Source organism: Ranitomeya variabilis, chromosome 6 (genome assembly GCF_051348905.1).
Source record: "Ranitomeya variabilis isolate aRanVar5 chromosome 6, aRanVar5.hap1, whole genome shotgun sequence".
In the NCBI taxonomy this organism is placed as follows: Eukaryota; Metazoa; Chordata; class Amphibia; order Anura; family Dendrobatidae; genus Ranitomeya; species Ranitomeya variabilis.
The window spans coordinates 469961411-469983116 of NC_135237.1; the positions used below are offsets into that span (position 1 = coordinate 469961411).

Here is a 21706-nt window from a genome sequence, read left to right on the forward strand (position 1 = left end):
CATATGTTTGGCAGCTGGTTGGTTAGTGGACATTAGAGGTTGTGCAAGATTAAAAAAAAAAAATGTAAACCAAATCTCATACATCCCCCTTAAGATTGTCAGGGAGTTATTTCAAGGGAATGTGTCACCGGACAATGACCTATTGTTTAAATCGGCTTTTTTGTTAACATATTTTCTATGTTAATATTTGTTCTATCTATTTTTAAAAGTTGTTAGATTCAGTTTTCCTTCATGATTTTGACTTTCTGAATTCAAATCTGACAATGAAATGAGACCCCCTGTGAGAGCCAACGCAAAACGCGCGTCGGGGTGGTCCCCAGGGAACACTGATTTGCACTTGCACCTTAAACATGGGTAAGTTGTGTCCTCAGTGGAATATGCAAATTTATAATAGCAGATAATCTTTGTTCAAAAGCAAACATGATTAAAAAACATTAGAAAAGGAGTGTGAACAGAATTAACCCATATTCCCCAAAGTTTGTAACTAGACAAAATGCAATGCACAGTGATAAATATTGAATTTATATAAAGATATGCGGTATAAAACCATTGTTTTAGTATTGGTAAGCTGGAAATAAATCCCACAAATGTGCATCATAATGTCTGCAAAGCAAAGAGTATATCACTCGTCAATTAATGTGGATCAGAGTCCTAGAGAGAGCTGAATAATGCATACATAAATGTATCTGCAGAATATATAGACATCTCTAAAGGTTGTAATGTTCAAAGTGACTTGACTTGTGCACAAAATGGCCTACAAATATATAAATCCTATATACATAGAAAACAGATTTATGTGATAGATCTAAGTATAGGTTTTATGTGCAATCCAGCATGTATTATACAGACATAGGTATGGCAAGTAATGTGAACACTGTGTGAGAAATTTGAAAAGTCATATTAGCCAGACCAATAGATGTCTCATAACTGTGCAAGCAGATGCAAGTAATGTGCAAATTATGCATACACATGAACCCAGTTCAAATAGTATTCATACAAATCCAGAGGCTATGAGGTGCAGGAACCCCAACGTGTGTTTTGCATCAGTTTCTTCAGGGGGCTGCATTTTTGTCTATTTACAAATCCTGGGGGATATGGAGTTATTCTGTCCAGTCCTTTTAATGTTTTTTTAACCCCTTTCCCACCTGAGACGTATCTGTTCATCCCTGTGACATAGGACTTATTGACTTGTGCCATATGGATACGTCTCTGCAATTTTGCATGCACAGAGGCTATGCGCACGTGATCACGTGGCACTGGGTGTCAGCCGATTCTGGCACTCAGTACCAGGAGCGGTCCCGCACCGCTCCCGGCACTTTAACTTGTACTCGATCTCAGCATTTCGGAAGCAGGCAGAGGGAAGACAGCCCCTCTGCCCTTGGATCAGAGACCCCGCAATGTCATCTCGGGGTCCAGATCGCTGCTATGGTGACCTGATAACGTCATGATGACATCCAGGTCACCGGAGCTAGCAAAATTGCTTGATCATGCTCAGAGCATGATGAAGCAACTTTGTCAGTACAGCGCTGACAGTTCGCATAGCATAGGGATGCTACTGCGTTTCTATGCTACACAAGCGATCAGCCTGCAAAAAATTAAAAGTCCCATAGTGGGACAAAGTAAAAAGAAATTAAAAAAAAAAAAAAGTTTTAAAAAAAATTGTAAAAAAAACCCTAAATATATTATACCCAAAAATAAATATTTTTATTAAAAATATATAAACAATAAAAGTACACATTTGATATCACCGTGTGTCCGGACCTATAAAACGTTCCCACTAGTTTACCCCTTTATTGAAGAACCTTAAAGCAAAAACAAAAAAATAACAAGACAAAAAACAATGCTTTGTCATCATACTGCCGAACAAAAAGTGAAATAAAACACAATCAAAAAGACGGATATAAATAAACATGGTAACGCTGAAAACGTCATCTTGTCCCGCAAAAAAACAAGCAATCAAACAGCTATGTCAGCGGAAAAATAAAAAAAATTATAGCAGAAATAATTATTTTTTCTATAAAATAGTTTTTATTGTGTAAGCACGCGAACATTAAAAAAAACTACAGTGTACCTAAACAACATATAGCGTCCATATGTTTGGCATTTCTGAAGCAATGAGAGCCCACCTAACTTATGGGTACATGTTTCCAGAAGCATGAGCTGGGCATAATGTGCTGGTCACTATAAGGTACCGGTCACTACAGCGTACTGGTTACTACAACGGCAGTTTGCAGTTTTCACTCAGCAACATTCATTGCTGCTTGTTTTTTGGAAAACGCTCATGGAGTCAAAACCGTCAGTACACTCAAGTGACCCCATTTTGGTGTAATTTCCAAAATGGGGTCACTTGAGGGGGGATTCTGGTCTTCTAGCAATTAGGGGCTTTGTATATGAAGTCCGCAAACTGTTGTAGGAAAATCTCTCCAGGAGGCAAATAGCGCTCCATTCCTCCCGAGTCTCTCATATGGCTAAGCAGTACTGTACAGCCGCATATGGGGTATTGCCACGTTCAGTAGAAATTGTGAGACAAATTATGGGGACATTTTTATGCACTTCTGGACCTCAGTTTTTTGTAAAAAAAATTCCTGTTAAAAAATATATACACTGGCGCTATAACCACAATTGTACGCTGCACAAGTGCTGCCGATATCACAACCGGATTATGTGCCCAATCCGATAATAGGAGAAATCAGTATAAAACAAACAAAGATATGGCGCTACGAGTGGCTGCAAACTGACCGTAACAGCGGTCCGATTAAAAATATGTAAAGTATATATGCACACAACTCCCTAACAGGCGTGTTACACCTAGTGCTGGCTGCAACAGCCCAGCCTCAGTAAACTAGCACAGTAATAACCAATAGCTGATGCTAATGACAAAAAAATCGGCTGCTGTATGTATAACCGTACCGGCTAGACTACTTGCTTAGAGATTTAGGTGTCCGGTACTCACGCATAGATGTACGTTCTGGTTCAGAGCAGTTCCCGTCTACACGGGAGGTAGGTGTATAGATGTCAACGTTAGCCCAGGTCAGTGGCTACGGGTGCTGGCGGTGAAGATCGCAAGTGCCACGTGTAGTGCCAGAGACGTCCCGGCCGGTGGCGTCCCTGGATACACGTGGAAAAAAGGCCGGCACTGCAGAACAGTGAGTGACGTCACTGGCCTATGGGGGCCTGTATGGGCCAATTCTAACCTACGCGTTTCAAAGTGACACGCACTTCTTCATCAGGGTTACCACTCGCTGTCTTCACCCGCATATATAGGCACCTTGCACCCCGCTGTGTGTTTCCACTCCCGTGAGACTAAATGCCTCTGACTGTTACCTGTCATCCATATAGACATAGCGATCATGGGTTACCCCTCAGCATATGGACACCCAATTTTTCGCTATGTGTCAGGTATTCCCAGGCAATTATTCGCTGCGATATTAAATTAACCTATTCCTGTGTACATATTATGTATCACCAATTGCATTTTTATGTAAAGAATATTGCTAAAAGGAGCTTATCCTACCAAAATTAAAACATAACCTTTATTAAGACCATAAACATATAAAAACATATAAAAATATACGAAAAAGATCCATAAAAAATAGTCATATAGCCCATCCGAGTTTATTACTATATTGCCACACTTTGGGAACAGGAATCGACCTACAGTGGGAGTTTTATGGCCCTTTATACGTTATGTAATCCCCAAGTATATTGGACATGTAGGGATAATTACCACACATTTTTAGCCCACCTGATTCTATTGCTGTATTGCCGCACTCTAGTGACAGGGGTAGCCTGCAGTGTGGGTACAGTTTTATAGCCTCTCCTCTGGGGACAAAACTTTTTTTCCCTGTACATTATTAACCTAAAGTGTAGGGCATTATAATGGTATAAGCACATATTTATATTTTTATCGGTTTTTAACTACGCTAAAAAAAATTTTATGCATCTTTTTCGTATATTTTTATATGTTTTTATATGTTTATGGTCTTAATAAAGGTTATGTTTTAATTTTGGTAGGATAAGCTCCTTTTAGCAATATTCTTTACATAAAAATGCAATTGGTGATACATAATATGTACACAGGAATAGGTTAATTTAATATCGCAGCGAATAATTGCCTGGGAATACCTGACACATAGCGAAAAATTGGGTGTCCATATGCTGAGGGGTAACCCATGATCGCTATGTCTATATGGATGACAGGTAACAGTCAGAGGCATTTAGTCTCACGGGAGTGGAAACACACAGCGGGGTGCAAGGTGCCTATATATGCGGGTGAAGACAGCGAGCGGTAACCCTGATGAAGAAGTGTGTGTCACTTTGAAACGCGTAGGTTAGAATTGGCCCATACAGGCCCCCATAGGCCAGTGACGTCACTCACTGTTCTGCAGTGCTGGCCTTTTTTCCACGTGTATCCAGGGACGCCACCGGCCGGGACGTCTCTGGCACTACACGTGGCACTTGCGATCTTCACCGCTAGCACCCGTAGCCACTGACCTGGGCTAACGTTGACATCTATACACCTACCTCCCGTGTAGACGGGAACTGCTCTGAACCAGAACGTACATCTATGCGTGAGTACCGGACACCTAAATCTCTAAGCAAGTAGTCTAGCCGGTACGGTTACACATACAGCAGGCGATTTTTTGTCATTAGCATCAGCTATTGGTTATTACTGTGCTAGTTTACTGAGGCTGGGCTGTTGCAGCCAGCACTAGGTGTAACACGCCTGTTAGGGAGTTGTGTGCATATATATTTTACATATTTTTAATCGGACCGCTGTTACGGTCAGTTTGCAGCCACTCGTAGCGCCATATCTTTGTTTGTTTTAAAAAAAATTCCTATTGGCCCTTAGAAAAATTTAAAACTTGGGGCTAAAACAACATTTTAGTGGTAAAAATGTAATTTATTCTTTCTTCACTGCTCAATGGTATAAAACTCTGTGAGGCACATATGGTGTCAATATGATCACAGCTCCCCTAGATGATTTTATTGGGGAGTGTAGTTTGTAAAATGAATTCACATATGGGGGTTTCTGTTGTTCTGGCTTTTCAGGGGCGCTGGCAATGTGACACAGCACACTCAAACCATTCCAGCAAAATGTAAACTCCAATATGGCTCCTCTTCCCTTTTGGACTTTGCACTGTGCCTCAAAAGTAGTATTCCCCCACATTTTTGAAATTTTAGCCAAGTGTACATTTTTTTTCATAAATAAATGCAAGTTATATCAAATAAATTTTACCACTAACATGAAGTACAATATGTCACAAAAAAACATTGTCCGAATCAGTGGGATACGTTGACGCGTTCCAGAGGTATTACCTCAGAAAATGACACTGGTTAGAATTGTAAAAATTGGCCTGGTCATTAACGTGCAGACCACCTTGGGAGGTAAAGGGGCTGATCCTGTTTGCTTACATTTTGAATTTAGATTATCTACTATTATAAATTTAGGTACTACTACTTCCCTTTGTTTCGGATTCGTATACTACTCGGGGGGGTTCCCCCCTAATACATAGATTATGTTGGCCATTTTTGGGGAGGATATCTCTGATGATAAGAAGCCTGCTGAAAACTCTTCCTGAAAGGAAGTGCTATTTAATATAGGTCACAATGTGGAGAAAAAAAAAAACATTGGCAAAAATTTCTAAAAAAAAATTAATTCAACACCAAAACCTGATTTAAACAATAAACCATTTTCTGATGACACATTCTCTTTGATTCTGCTTGCCACTCTGCTATTCCTTACAGAATGGAGCAGAATGTCTAATATTTGGTCAAATACATGACATTACATAGTTATTAAGGTTGAAGGAAGACTTTAAGTCCATCTAGTTCAACCCATAGCCTAACCTAACAGTATCATAAATTGATGCATTTAACGTATTTTACTTTCAGCCCCATCATCTCCAGTAACAGCAGACTATGCGTTTGAGGTACGTGTCCTTTATTGATGCTCATTCCTGCTTTGTAAAGGCTTAATCTGAGATTGCGGAATAATACTTGGTTTGTTCTGCAGAACGTGTGGCCTGCAGGTGATGTTATGACCTAAGTTACTTTCTGTCTGTATGTAGTATGAGTTTTTGAGTTTGGCGTAGATAGGCGACCTTTGGGTGCTTGAGTGTTGGCTCAAGAGCAGGTCAATTAAAAAAAAAATGTCTGATGTAGTATGTGTAAATCAGGACTTACACTGGCAGATTTCTGCCATGAAAAAGCACTAATAGATTATCTAAGAAGTCAATCTACGTTTTTGAAAGATCCTTTTACATGGACCAATAAAAATTGTATGGGACAAAATATTGTCAGTGATTGTTCGGTCCCATACAGTTTGCATATTGCCGGCAGCACATGCCGTTTACACATTGGTGGGGAACATTTCTTCATTATAAATTGTTAATAAACAAATGACCCATTGTCACTATTTGATGGCTAAGCTATGTGGCTAGGTGTAAATGAGCTAGCTGTTTTAATGCCCACTGGCGATTAGGCACATATTTGTCTCTTCCAAACATCGCCTGCTCAGAGTGGACCGAACTAGGGATTTCTCTCTCTGCAAGTCCATTATATAGGCAAATATGATAAAGGAGAAAGTGACCCTTCTTTTTAGTAAATAGAAAAGCTGGCCATATGTGTTAGTAATTGTTCGGCTGACAGCTATTTCTCCTGACTCACCTAATACATAGGAATGCTCCATTCGGTCAAGCACTCGTGTTCTCTCTAAGAGCTGAAAAAAAATTCCATTGGTTATCTGTCAGAGGAGAGTCGAGAGGCCCCACTACACATTAGGCTGGGTTCAGATTTGCGTTTGTGGGCTTTGCGGAGGGCTGTGTACGTCCTCCGCCTACTTCCGCTTACTTCTGCATGCGTCCTGGGTACCTATCTTTAACATTGGGTATGCATGACATGCGGATGTATGTGGATGCATCGTTTTGACGCGCCCGCCGTCCACACAAAACACAACTTGTTGCGTTGCCGTGCGGTCAGCGGGCGCGTCAAAACAATGCATCTGGATACAACCACATACATCGGCATGTCCTGCGTACCCAATGTTAAAGATAGGTACCCAGGATGCATGCAGAAGTAAGTGGGGCTTAGCGGAGGACATACGCAGCCCTCCGCGAATCCCCCGAACGCTAATGTGAACTTAGCCTTAGTGTGCTCCCATCGAAGTCTGTGAATTTGGCCGACTTTTATCTGATGTGTATGGGGCCCTTAAGGATGTCAACATACAAGCACTGTCTCTGGGTGTAAAGAGTGTAATGATGTGAAATTAAACCAATAGGTCATACTGTTGGTATATTGGACCCACTCACTTCAATGAATGTCCCTGTCATTATGCTACTGTGTAACACAGGATTAGTGATGAGCGAATATACTCGTTACTCGAGACTTCCCGAGCACGCTCGGGTGTCCTCCAAGTATTTTTTAGTGCTCAGAGATTTAGTTTTCTTCGCCGCAGCTGAATGATTTACATCTGTTAGCCAGCTTGATTACATGTGGGGATTCCCTAGCAACCAGGCAACCCCCACATGTACACAGGCTGGCTAATAGCTGTAAATCATTCAGCTGCGGTGAAGAAAACTAAATCTCCGAGCACTAAAAAATACTCGGAGGACACCCGAGCGTGCTCGGGAAATCTCGAGTAACGAGTATATTCGCTCATCATTACACAGGATCTTATATTACTTTTTGCTCCAGAAGTTGGTTTAGGGCTTATTTTCAGTAGATGTCTTTATTTTTTTCCATGATCAACAATCCACATTGAGGCTATGTGCACACGTTGCAGAATTTCCGCAGAAATTTCAGCTGCAATTCTGCAACTCCTGCCGCGGGAAATACGCATGCGGAATTGGCATGCATATTCCCGCTTAACACTAGCGTTTTACAAGCGTAATTAGCTTGCAGAATGCTAGCGTTTTCCATTTGATCTGTAGCATCGCTTGGAAAACTGATTGACAGGTTGGTCACAGTTGTCAAACATAGTGTTTGACAAGTGTGACCAACTTTTTACTATAGATGCTGCCTGTGCAGCATCAATAGTAAAAAGATATAATGTTAAAAATAATAATTTAAAAAAAAAAAAATTGTGATATTCTCACCTTCCGACGGCCCCCACAGCCTTCCCGCTCCTCACGATGCTCACGGCAGCTCCCGTTCCCAGTAATGCCTCGCGGCAATAACCCCAGATGATGTAGCATCACGCGAGACCGCTATGTCATCACAGGTCATTGTCGCAAGGCATTACTGGGAACTGAAGCATCGCGAGGAGCGGGAAGGCTGCGGGAGCCGCCGAAGGGTGGGAATATCACGATTTTTTTATTTTAATTCTTTTTTTTTTTTTTTTTTTTACAGGTACATGGTTCCCAGGGCCTGGAGGAGAGTCTTCTCTCTTCCACCCTGGGTACCAACCGCACATGATATGCTTACTTCCCGCATGGTCGGCATAGCCACATGCAGGAAGTAAGCGGATCAATGCATTCCTATGTGTGCGGAATCCCCGCGATTCCGCACAAAGAATGAACATGCTGCGTTTTTTTCCGGAATGCGGCATGTGCACAAAAAATGCGGAATGCATTAAAAACGATGGGATGCTTATGTAAGTGGGTTTTTTTAACGTTTCCATAGAAAACAGCTGAAAAAAACGCTTAAAAAAGGCTAAAATGTGTGCACATAGCCTAATTCTTGGACAAAAAAAATCAACAATTATTTAAATATCATCATATGATTATGCGCACACACTGCACATACACATGTATATACACACAGCATATACATACACATGTATATACACACACTGCATATACGGTGCATACCATTCTGTCTCCTCTTTAGTTCATCTAGACTCCTGCAGTTAAAGGACCTTTGGCAATTTCTGCGGGTCTGTAAGAGAGTGGGGGCCCTATTAAATTGCCCAGTTTTCCCCCTTCCTACATAACACTAAAATCAAACAAAAATCTTGTAAAATCATGCCATGTTTCATGTGGATAAAAGCAGCGTACTTTTAGATAGTAGGTAATTATTAACATGGCATTTTCGTGTTTTGACAATGGTCCTCTCACTTAGGCACAATAATTTCTCACGGATTTATTTCCATCTTTCAGATGGCCGTTTCTAACATCAGATATGGAGAAGGTGTTACAAAAGAAGTGGGAATGGTAAGGAGAAGATACAACAGTCAACGCTGAATATAATAGGGCAATTGGTTCATAGTTCGTAAAAGTTCAGAAGTTCTTTATAACTCGCGGCATGCTGCAGGTCTACTAGGATGATCCATTTCTGGGAACATGGCCCCTAGATTATTTACCAAAATTTCTGAGGTTTTCTTTTTTATTACTAGAAAAGATCATAGATGCATTGTATTTCTTTATCTATCACTAGGCTTGAGCCATAAACCTATTCTGTTTGTAATTATGTGAATTCATTGTTTCATTCAAGCATTATATGAAAAGAACTTAAAGTTGACAAAGTCATCATCCTGTAGTCAGTGAAGGCAGACAGACCCCTCTCTCGGAAAGCCATGGGTTTCATTGCTATTACTATGTACTCTAGTTTTAGGCATGAAGAGGCTGCTCTTAATTCAGTTCTGGTGAATGGATAATTAGAAAACTGACCACATATTACTAAGAAAATTCCATGCGGAAACTAATGTTAATATTTTTTATGTCAGTCAATATTTAGATGTATTCAGGGTTTTGGTGGGCTTTTTTGGCACAATCCTATTACTTATTTCCTTGTATTCTGTTTTACAAAGGATTTGCACAATATGGGTGCAAAAAATGTATGTGTGATGACAGATAAGAACCTTGCACATCTCCCGCCTGTTAAAGCTGTGATAAATTCACTGACAAAGAATGACATCAAGTTCTGCATGTACGACAAGGTCAGGGTGGAGCCGACAGATACAAGGTAAAGACCGCAGTGCCTTGCTAACTGCTTGTTTGGAATATGGAAAAAAAAATTAAGTTGTAACTGTAACATGTATTAAATATTACAGATTATATATTGGATAAAAAGTAATGTATGACCTGATATCCTGTGTTCAAAACCTAATATGATTTTTTTGGTAGGAAGTTAGAAGGGTTAAAAGTTTACCAGCAATTTCTCATTTTCCAGTAAAATTTATCTAGATATGTGGTGAGCACCTTGAACCCCCAGGTGCTTTACAGAAGTTTAGAACGCTGGATGTTCGGACTCCCCATTCAAGTGAATGGGATTCAGGTCCGAGTACTGTTCTGGTACCCGATCCTGAACTTTTTGTAACTGTTCAGCCGAACCTGCCGGACCCGAACATCTAGGTGTCCGCCCATCTCTAGTCAGGAGTTGAAGAGGAGATTTAAAAATGCAGGGACAAGATACTTCCTGTTTCTACATAAAGCAGAGAAAAGAGAAGAATTTACTGGGTAGAAAGGCAAAATGAGCAATTGTTAGCACGCTATGCTATATATTATGATGACTGTGATATATTAAGAGGATAAAAACTTTAATGGGAGGAGGGCTTCTTAATTGTTAGCTGCCCAGTCCTCTTCACCATGAAAATCTCTTGTGGGACAGTCGGGAGGAACACGGGTACATTGGATTGTCTAATGTGTGTAAGGGTTTTACGTGTAGTATGTTGCAAAGAATATCTATTGAGTGCAGTAAGTATAGTAATGACAACACTTTTAATGGCAAGCAGTTATCTATGAAGTGATAATGAAAAAGTAAAAATTAATATACTTGCATGCAGCTTCAAGGATGCGATACAGTTTGCGAAAAGTGGTTCATTTGATGCCTATGTCGCTGTTGGAGGTGGCTCTGTCATGGACACCTGTAAGGCCGCTAACCTCTATGCATCCAGTCCTGATGCTGAATTTCTGGACTATGTCAACGCCCCAATTGGAAAAGGAAAGCCAGTGACTGTGGCTCTCAAGCCCCTCATTGCAGGTAAAAATAAATAATTTGGGGGGGGAGAGGGGATTTAGCTATTTTTAGGTTATAGGAAACTTGAGACTGGAGGTCATTGCAGGTATACACCCCTTAATCTTACACAATATAGTTGTTGTTTGTGTTAGCTCTCCACCTCCCCAAAACTCAGGACGCCTGTCATCTGGAGACATCAGGAGACACTCGCACATGTAAGATCCAACATCATTAATTTAATGATATGGGCTGCTTTAGTGAAAATGTATGTACACTTCCATACAGCACCTATAGACCTGTTGGAAATATTGGTACATGCTCTCATCATTTCCCTTCTCAAGTACTGCACTATCCGACGGAGTGGTGTCACTAATGTAAGTTCCCTGCCCCTAGTAATATGCTTACTGGCTGCCGTCTTCATCTGTTCTCAGTGACGCTCCGGCCGTCTTCTGCAGGTTGTGACCTGCCGGATGCTCCAATGTTTGCTGGGCGAGCTGGAAGTCACAACTCAAGTCTATAAGAGCCAGAACGCTGCTCTCATAGACTTACATGAGAGCTTATGTCCATTACCCCTGACTTCTGGTTAGTCAGAAGTTACCCAAGATGGAAGATCGGAATCGGAATGGCGATGGGAAGAGGTGAAGATGGCAGCTGGTAAGTATATAATTACCAGTAATAGCAGGAGACTTAGATTAGTAATACCACTCCTGGTATGACATAAAAAATGTGTAGTGGTGCTTAAAGGGGTTGTCCGGTCCAAAATGATAAGTCTGAAGTCACTCTTTGTGACTGCAGACTCATGAATCGCCCCAGCGCACGCACTGTTTCTTAAAAAAAATGGAATTGCCGTAATCTTGGTTGTGGTGGTTAATTCAGTAACACATTTTTACAAGATTTCTGGAGATGAGTCGTTAATCAAGAAATGTATTTATTATTGCTTTATATCGCTAAGAAAGGAAATGGACATGAGCAAAATGATTTCCACTTCTATGGTCCACCTACTCCATGTTAGCTGCACCAGGGCAGTGCGAACTTCCTTGGACAGTACTTAAATGCTGGTATCCTGGGCTCCTTCCTTTCGCAATTACAAGGCCTCAAGCAACATTGTGATGTGAAACTCCCCCAGAATACAGACTTTCCTATGCCAACCGACGGAGTTCACACTACCCTGGTTCAGCTGACGTGAAGTACCAAAGTGAATGCTGGACCAGGTTACTGCAAATCTTTTTGCACATGTTTAGAAGGAAATTATTCCCTTTAGGGCTCATTTCCACTTGCGAGGAAAACGGACGAGTGCAATCCAATAAAAAATCGGATTGCACTCGGACCAATGTTATTCAATAGGTGTCTTTTCATTTGCGATTTTTTTCTCAGCTGAAATCGGACTGAGAAAAAAATCGCAGCATGCTGCGTATTGCTGCGATTGTCGGACGAGACTCACCAATGTAAGTCAATGGGTGCGAGAAAAAAAACGCACAGCACTCGCACCATGCGAATGACGTCCGTTTTTTATGGATACTGTATCATTCTGTGGCATAGAACACTGTAAATAGTCCTGTAAATGATTGTATAAAAATAGTTGCACAGAAAAAAAACGGATTGCCTACGGATGTCATACGGATGTAAAACGGAAGGTGCGATTAAAAAATCGCATTGAACTCGCATGATAATCGCATACTTTTCATCCCTTTTTTTCGGTCCAGATTGCGGACCGTTTTTTCTCTCGCAAGTGGAAATGAGCCCTTAATATAAGGAAAATTGGCTTTGGTCTTGTGTTTTTTGTCCTTTGGATCAACACTGTAGGTTGAACAGGAAGGACTATTTTGTTAACCTTTCTCACTATGTTAATTAATAGTACCAACAACTTCTGGAACTGGAAGTGAGACCACAGGGATTGCAATCTTTGATTATGAAGAACTTAAAGCAAAAACTGGTAAGAGCAATTAAAGTTATATATTCTATAAAATGTTCTTTTTCTTGATGTGTCTCTTATGATTTGTAGACGTAGCTCTTTCACGTGAACTTTAAATACGACATGCAATCAAACCATCCATTCTTTTAGCGTAACTGAACTTACTTTGGAAAGTTATGATTTTTTATGATTTGCTTCACCTAATTTTGCCTCCTTTTCTCCCAAGCACTCCAGTATTATGCTGTGAGGTTGCAATGCCAAAATCATGCTCCTTTACAAGCTGCTTTTAGCTGCTGCTCTGTAAGATCTTTGCACTGCATTTAAAACAATCAATGTACAGGACTCTCCCTTTCTAAGCCTGTCTGCTCTTCACCCACTTTTGAGAAAGGGAATGTTCTAACACAGATTTGAATGCAGCGTACGGATCAGATGTAAGGAGCTTCTAAAGGAGCATGAACATGGCACTGAAACAAAATTGCAGAATAGTGTTTAGCAAAGAAAGTGGCAAAATAAGGTAATGAGGAATATTACAACAAATCATAATTTTCCAAATACTGATCAATAAATATTTGCAAAAAAAAAAACATAAAAATGTAGTTGTCTGCTTCCACTGTAGAGAAAAAGGTAGTATTAAATGATACCCTAGAACTTGGCGATGGTGTAACATACAGTACAGACCAAAAGTTTGGACACACCTCATTTAAAGATTTTTCTGTATTTTCATGACTATGAAAATTGTAAATTCACACTGAAGGCATCAAAACTATGAATTAACACATGTGGAATTATATACTTAACAAAAAAGTGTGAAACAACTGAAATTATGTCTTATATTCTAGGTTCTTCAAAGTAGCCACCTATTGCTTTGATGACTACTTTGCACACTCTTGGCATTCTCTTGATGAGCTTCAAGAGGTAGTCACTGGAATTGGTTTTCACTTCACAGGTGTGCCCTGTCAGTTTTAATAAGTGGGATTTCTTGCCTTATAAATGGGGTTGGGACCATCAGTTGTGTTGTGGAGAAGTCTGGTGGATACACAGCTGATAGTCCTACTGAATAGACTGTTAGCTGCTTTTTTCTTGCCATAATACAAATTCTAAGTAAAGAAAAACGAGTGGCCATCATTACTTTAAGAAATGAAGGTCAGTCAGTCCGAAAAATTGGCAAAACTTTGAAAGTGTCCCCAAGTGCAGTGGCAAAAACCATCAAGCGCTACAAAGAAACTGGCTCACATGAGGACCGCCCCAGGAAAGGAAGACCAAGAGTCACCTCTGCTTCTGAGGATAAGTTTACCCGAGTCACCAGCCTCAGAAATCGCAGGTTAACAGCAGCTCAGATTAGAGACCAGGTCAATGCCACACAGAGTTCTAGCAGCAGACACATCTCTACAACAACTGTTAAGAGGAGACTTTGTGCAGCAGGCCTTCGTGGTAAAATAGCTGCTAGGAAACCACCGCTAAGGACTGGCAACAAGCAGAAGAGACTTGTTTGGGCTAAAGAACACAAGGAATGGACATTAGACCAGTGGAAATCTGTGCTTTGGTCTGATGAGTCCAAATTTGAGATCTTTGGTTCCAACCACCGTGTCTTTGTGCGACGCAGAAAAGGTGAACGGATGGACTCTACATGCCTGGTTCCCACCGTGAAGCATGGAGGAGGAGGTGTGATGCTGTGGGGGTGCTTTGCTGGTGAAACTGTTGGGGATTTATTCAAAATTGAAGGCATACTGAACCAGCATGGCTACCACAGCATCTTGCAGCGGCATGCTATTCCCTCCGGTTTGCGTTTAGTTGGACCATCATTTATTTTTCAACAGGACAATGACCCCAAACACACCTCCAGGCTGTGTAAGGGCTATTTAACCAAGAAGGAGAGTGATGGGGTGCTACGCCAGATGACCTGGAATCCACAGTCACCAGACCTGAACCCAATCGAGATGGTTTGGGGTGAGCTGGACCGCAGAGTAAAGGCAAAAGGGCCAACAAGTGCTAAGCATCTCTGGGAACTCCTTCAAGATTGTTGAAGACCATTCCTGGTGACTACCTCTTGAAGTTTATCAAGAGAATGCCAAGAGTGTGCAAAGCAGTCATCAAAGGAAAAGGTGGCTACTTTGAAGAACCTAGAATATAAGACATAATTTCAGTTGTTTCACACTTTTTTTAGTATATAATTCCACATGTGTTAATTCATAGTTTTGATGCCTTCAGTGTGAATGTACAATTTTCATAGTCATGAAAATACAGAAAAATCTTTAAATGAGAAGGTGTGTCCAAACTTTTGGTCTGTACTGTATGTTCGCATCAGGTGTACTTAAGTCAGGAACTCCACTATACAACTTCCATATGTCTGCAAGAGAATCTGTCACCACGGAAAACTCTATTTATCTGTAACAATGACATTAATCTGCAGATAAATAGTATAACAATGCTGCCTGGCCTTACTGAAAGTACCAGGTGAAAATGAACTGAATTCCTCCCTTAGTTATGGGGGTGTGCACAGAGCAACTACAGTCACCACTTTTAGCGCTGCTCACTATATTGCAAGTACGCCCGGTGCTTTAATTGTCAACTTGCGGTGCAGCTCATATGTGCAGAGAGAGCTGTCAATCAAAGTGCTGGGGCGTGCTTACAGCTGCGGCTCACAGTATGGTGAGCAGTGACTCTGATCGCGTTATGCACATCTCATGACTGAAAGCTGCAGCTCCCTGGAGGAAATACATTTTTTTTTCTCCCAGTAGCGGCACTTTCAGTAAGGCGACCGGTCAGCATCGAAACGCTGTTTACCTGCAAATTAACCATATATCTGTAGGTAAATGGCATTTTCCGAGGTGACAAGTTCTGTTTTAAGGGAACGTATCATCAGAAAGTTAAATGTATTTTTTTTTTTTTTTTTTTTTTAATTATTGCTTTTTTTTCCATACCACAATCTGTATTTGGCAAAAATATTGAAATCTAGCAATTTTCACACTGGTCACTGTGGCTCTTTTAGTCTCATACTTTGTGTTCTTTCCAGAAGCCTTTTCAGAAGTCTCATTATTATCACAGTCAGGATTACAATGATAGGCAACACCTCTGTACACAGCTGATAACACCAGAACCAGCAATCTTCATGGGTAATGTCACAGCTGACTCTTATCCCCATCCCCCTTCACAATGACCTTTGCACATGCTCATTAGATGCTTAAATGCCAATGATCAGGGCTGCCACAGTGTATTGCTATTAATGTACATATGGATTGTCTGCAAGAGCACGAAGTATAAGTGTAGAATAGCTCCAGTGGACAGTTTAAAAATTGGAAGGTTTCTATTTTTTTTTAACACAGAACTCAATATGAAAAATAAAAAAGAACATTACCATAGTAAAAAAAATACATGTAACTCCAAACATTTTCTGATGATAAATTTCCTTCTGACAGTAATGCAGAAAGGAGTTGTTCAAATTGGACAAGTCCTTTATTCATCTTATAGTTAATAATTGTCTAAATATTTGCAGGTTAGGGGATTCGGGACAATGATTAAACAAATGTGATGAAATTGCTGACGAGCCTTTCTGATACAGGAGGTTTCTGTCTTAGACACTATAATTGCATAATTTTTTTTCTAAATACATAAACCTTTTTCAGAATGTGACATTGTGATCGTTTTACAATCCTTTTATGAGGACACCAGTAAACAGATGCACGTGACTTTGTTCATGTCTTTATTACGAGTATTTTTTTCAGCCTCTTTAAAAGGGTTAAGTAAAGGTAGATGCATATTGCAAAAAACAGCAAGCTTCTACACACCCCAATTCCCCGGCCTGTGGTTCCTGCTTTTTTTGTTTGTTTGTTTGTTTGTTTTACCACTGTAGTGGTGCTTTGAATCTAAGGTCCCATCACTTAGTCTGATACTTACCTGCCGCCGTCTTCCCCTTCTATCACCGTCGGCCTCCGGTAGTTTGTGACCTGCCGGATCGCTCCAGTGTTTTCTGTGCAGAACGGAGGTCGCAGCTCAATACAAGTCTATGAGAGCCTCGTTCTGTCCTCATAGACTTACACTGAGAGCTTGTGATTATTACTTCTGACTTCCAACCCGTCAGAAGTTGTGGTTACAAGATGGTATAAGACCAGTGACAGGGACCTTTCATTAGAAGCACCACTCTAGCACTGCAAAAAGAACGCTCTGGAGTGGTGCTTCAAGATTTTTCCATTTCATAATATAATGGCATATTGCAATATATACTTTAGTGAGGTTCCAGGCCTCTAAGAATAAAAAAAGATGTAGTGCTGCATCCTATTCACTGTTTTTACACCACAAAGCAGAAATTTGCCATCTGAATGTGTAAAAATAACTGTAGTGCATCCCCTTTTACAACCAAGTGGTTGGGAGAGGCAATTTACTGAGAAAACATATGGCTTCTTTATTTTAGGATCGACGGTGGTCCCAAATTTCAGACCCCACCGTTCCTAAATTGATGGCATACACAAGTAATATACCATCACTTTATGAGATGGGTGAACCCCATCAATATCGTAGCGATGACATTCCATAGTTACCGCTGCTGCACCCAATCACTGGTCCCGCCAGTCACGTGCTGTACATACTGTTAGTGATTGGCTGCAGTGGTTACCCATCTGCTGTACACAGAATTTGATCACATAAGTAATGTGAACAGAGACCAGAAGAACATTCCTGCATAGGGATTCTGATGTAGTGCCCAATGTGATCCACTGTCGATATTGGAAGAATGTAGTTGTATTGTTATATTGATATAGCACAATCTGTATACGGCCTCATATATGTGCAGTGTAACATTTTTATGATGTATACTTTTTAGGTATAGCAGCAAGAGCCATAAAGCCCACTCTAGGACTGATTGACCCAGAGCACACATTATATATGCCGGAGAGAGTGGTTGCCAACAGTGGATTTGATGTATTATGGTGGGTATCTTTATATCTCTATTGTAATTACTATTATACTGTGACATAATAACCAGTAGCATATCTAATTTTTTTTTTACAGCCATTCGCTGGAATCCTATACTGCTATCCCATATAATATGCGTAGCCCTTGTCCTACCAATCCAATCAACCGCCCTGCTTACCAAGGCAGTAACCCTATTAGCGATGTGTGGGCCGTACATGCATTGAGGATCGTCGCTAAGTACTTGAAACGGTGGGTCGGCTTTTTCAACTTCTACAAAAACTTCTATTTTCACTTAAAGGGTTATTCTTATCTTTACAAGTTATCACCTACCCAAAGAATAGCTGATAACTTGCTGTTTGATGGTGTTTGGCTGCTGAGACCTGCGCCGATTCCGTGACCATGGCTCTGGAAAGCCCCGTCTGAATGTAGCAGTGGACAACATGCAAACCCCTGCTCCATTTATTCACTATGGGACTGCTGGACATGGCAGAGTAAAGTGCATGTGTTTTTCCGGCAGGCCCATAGAGAATGAATGGAACTGTGGTTCACCTGTCCTGCATTCAGGCGGGCCATTTCGGATCCCTGTTCTCCAGATCGGGTAAGTTCTTAAGATGGGAATGACCTTTTAAGAGATACCTAAAGCAGGAAGGATTGAATGTTACTAGTATTATATATTCTAGGAACTGAAAAAACATTATTATAATTTTAATTCTACCGTCAACAGCGCTGTTAAGAACCCAGATGACCGTGAAGCTCGTTTCTCAATGCATTTGGCCAGTTCATTTGCTGGAATAGGCTTTGGAAATGCCGGGGTACATCTCTGGTGAGTTTGCTATACATCCCTCATATCACCATTCGATTATACGCATTATCCAGTAAGTTTATCTATAGCCTTTATTGCATCTTCACTAAAAAGGTTTGTCTGCACATTAGGAGTAATAACAATATACCTTCTAGGTGTAAAGGTTTGTCCAGGACTTTTACATTGATGTACTATCCTTTAGGATAGGTTATCGGTATCTGATTGGTCAGGTTGCGACACCCAGCACCCCTTCCCAATCTGTTGTCCCAGTGGAGGCCAGAAGCTCTCAGTTGCAGAGCTGCACAGCAGTATAGTGGCCGCAGCCTGGTACTGCACCTCCGCTTCCTATTGATTCGAATATGGGGCAGATCAGCAGTACCCGCCAGCGGCCAGAATAAAGTTAACGGAGCTGTGTTGTGCTGCTTTGTAACTGATCACTTCCGTCCAGCAGCGGAAACAGCTGATCAGCGAGGATGCCGGGTGTCGCACCACTCCAACTGATCAAATATTGATGACCTATCGTAAGTCCCAGACAACCCCTTTTAAAGTGTATTTTTTATCCAAATATGTCCTAAATTCTTTACTGGAAAATATCTTTATAGCAGCTGGCACTCGTTTCTTTACAGCGCTATAAATCTCCTAATACAGCTATATACCGGTAATTACATATTTCTGTCTGGCTGCAGCCCCCAATAGGGGGCGCTCAGGAGCCTACAAAAGACAGATTTATCATTGTGTTCAATGGAGACAGTACTGACCCATCATTAAGGCTATGTGCACACGTCAGGATTTTCTGCAGAATTTTCCTGAACAAAACCGGACTTTTTCTGCAGGAAATCCGCATGCGTTTTTCTCGCTCTTTCCTCTCGTTTTTTGCGCGTTTTTTTTTCCGGAGCTTCCCAATGCATTAAATAGCGGCAAAAACGCAAAAAATCCGCAAAATTAATGAACATGCTGCTTTTTTTACCGCAATGCATTTTGTGCACAAAAATTGCAGAATGCATTAAAAATGATGGGATGCTTATGTATGCGTTTTTTAAGCATTTTTTCCGCGGAAAACGGCCGAAAAAACGCGAAAAATCCTGAACGTGTGCACATAGCCTAACTCCAAAGCTTTTCTAGAGACGGCTGCAACGTTATCACTCTGTGCAATGGAAATCTCAACACATATCATAGAACTTGTATTTTTAATGTAAAGAAAAAACAAATAATTGGAACTGGGGTCATAGTAATCAATAATAATATCTTATGCTTCCAGCCATGGGATGTCATACCCTATTGCAGGGCTGGTGAAGAAGTACAGAGCAAAGGATTACAATGTGGATCACCCAATAGTGGTAAGTATGTCCTCCACAGTATTGCCTTCACTAATAATAAAGTGTCCCATCCTTTTTTCTATTTTTACTTAAAAGAGTAACCATCGTTATCATTTTTATTTCATAAATCAATAGGACACATGAAAATAAGCAACTTTGTAATATATCTTATCAGACAAATTTGCTTCTGTCTTTGACAAAATTGATTGGTTATTATCAAAATTCTCAAATCTGAGGTAAAATCTGTATTCAGTGCAGACCGACTGTGACAGTACTGAGACAGGAGATGGCGGCTGCTATGGATGAGTCTATGTGGATAGGAGGGGGCTGTTTCTAGCTCCTCCTTCTTCCGTTTACGTAGAATCATATCCGTAGCATCCGCCGTCTCCTATGTCAGTAATGTCACAGTCAGGCTGCACTGAATACAGATTTTACCTCAGATTTGAAAATTTTGATAATGACTGATCAATTCTGGCAGAGAAAGAAGCCACTCCCTTTAAGATACTGTGTCGGAAGATATCATTCTGAAACTTTGCAAGATAGGGCTGTGTTTTATAAAGCAGAAGTGGTGTTGTACTTTATTGTTGGCAATGTGTCATTGGAAAACGACGTATTGTTTAAATTTTAGTTTTATGTACCGTATATATATTTTAAGCATCTCTATATTTTTGGATATCACTATATATCTGTATAGAAATCTTGCCATTTTCACACTAAACCTGCTGGATGCTAGGCTTCCTGTTCAGTAAATACTCTTTTCAGCCGTCTCATTACCACCACAGACAGGATTACATTTAAGGTAACACCATTAGATTAGTTACACCTTTCTGACTAAGGCCATTTTCATACATCATAGTTCACAATCCGTACTTGGACCATAATACACAGCCGTGCCCTGGGTCTCCCATAATACACAGCTGTGGCCTGGGTCTTCCATAATACACAACCGTGCCCTGGGTCTCCCATAATACACAGCTGTGGCCTGGGTCTTCCATAATACACAACCGTGCCCTGGGTCTCCCATAATACACACCCATGCCCATGGGTCTCCCATAATACACAACCGTGCCCTGGGTCTCCCATAATACACAACCGTGCCCTGGGTCTCCCATAATACACACCCATGCCCTGGGTCTCCCATAATACACACCCGTGCCGTGCCCTGGGTCTCCCATAATACACAACCGTGCCCTGGGTCTCCCATAATACACACCCGTGCCGTGCCCTGGGTCTCCCATAATACACACCCATGCCCGGGGTCTCCCATAATACACAACCGTGCCCTGGGTCTCCCATAATACACACCCGTGCCGTGCCCTGGGTCTCCCATAATACACCCGTGCTCTGGGTCTCCCATAATACACAGCCGTGGCCTGGGTCTCCCATAATACACACCCGTGCCCTGGGTCTCCCATAATACACACCCATGCCCTGGGTCTCCCATAATACACACCCGTGCCCTGGGTCTCCCATAATACACAACCGTGCCCTGGGTCTCCCATAATACACACCCATGCCCTGGGTCTCCCATAATACACACCCGTGCCCTGGGTCTCCCATAATACACACCCATGCCCTGGGTCTCCCATAATACACAACCGTGCTCTGGGTCTCCCATAATACACACCCGTGCCCTGGGTCTCCCATAATACACAACCGTGCCCTGGGTCTCCCATAATACACAGCCGTGCCCTGGGTCTCCCATAATACACAGCTGTGCCCTGGGTCTCCCATAATACACAACCGTGCCCTGGGTCTCCCATAATACACACCCGTGCTCTGGGTCTCCCATAATACACAACCGTGCTCTGGGTCTCCCATAATACACAGCCGTGCCCTGGGTCTCCCATAATACACAGCTGTGCCCTGGGT

At 41.4% G+C, this 21706-nt stretch overlaps 1 protein-coding gene across 4 annotated transcripts in view; it reads left to right on the forward strand.

Moving 5' to 3' along the window:
- Positions 1-21706, forward strand: part of ADHFE1 (alcohol dehydrogenase iron containing 1) — a 47448-nt gene that overhangs the window by 13084 nt on the left and 12658 nt on the right. For all 4 annotated transcript variants that reach the window (XM_077270592.1, XM_077270591.1, XM_077270590.1 and 1 more), the window contains exons 4-12: positions 5896-5933; positions 9099-9152; positions 9749-9903; positions 10724-10920; positions 12752-12829; positions 17625-17730; positions 17813-17965; positions 18441-18539; positions 19777-19855. In XM_077270592.1, the coding sequence (XP_077126707.1) occupies positions 5896-5933; positions 9099-9152; positions 9749-9903; positions 10724-10920; positions 12752-12829; positions 17625-17730; positions 17813-17965; positions 18441-18539; positions 19777-19855 (959 nt within the window). The remainder of the gene's footprint in view (positions 1-5895; positions 5934-9098; positions 9153-9748; positions 9904-10723; positions 10921-12751; positions 12830-17624; positions 17731-17812; positions 17966-18440; positions 18540-19776; positions 19856-21706) is intronic.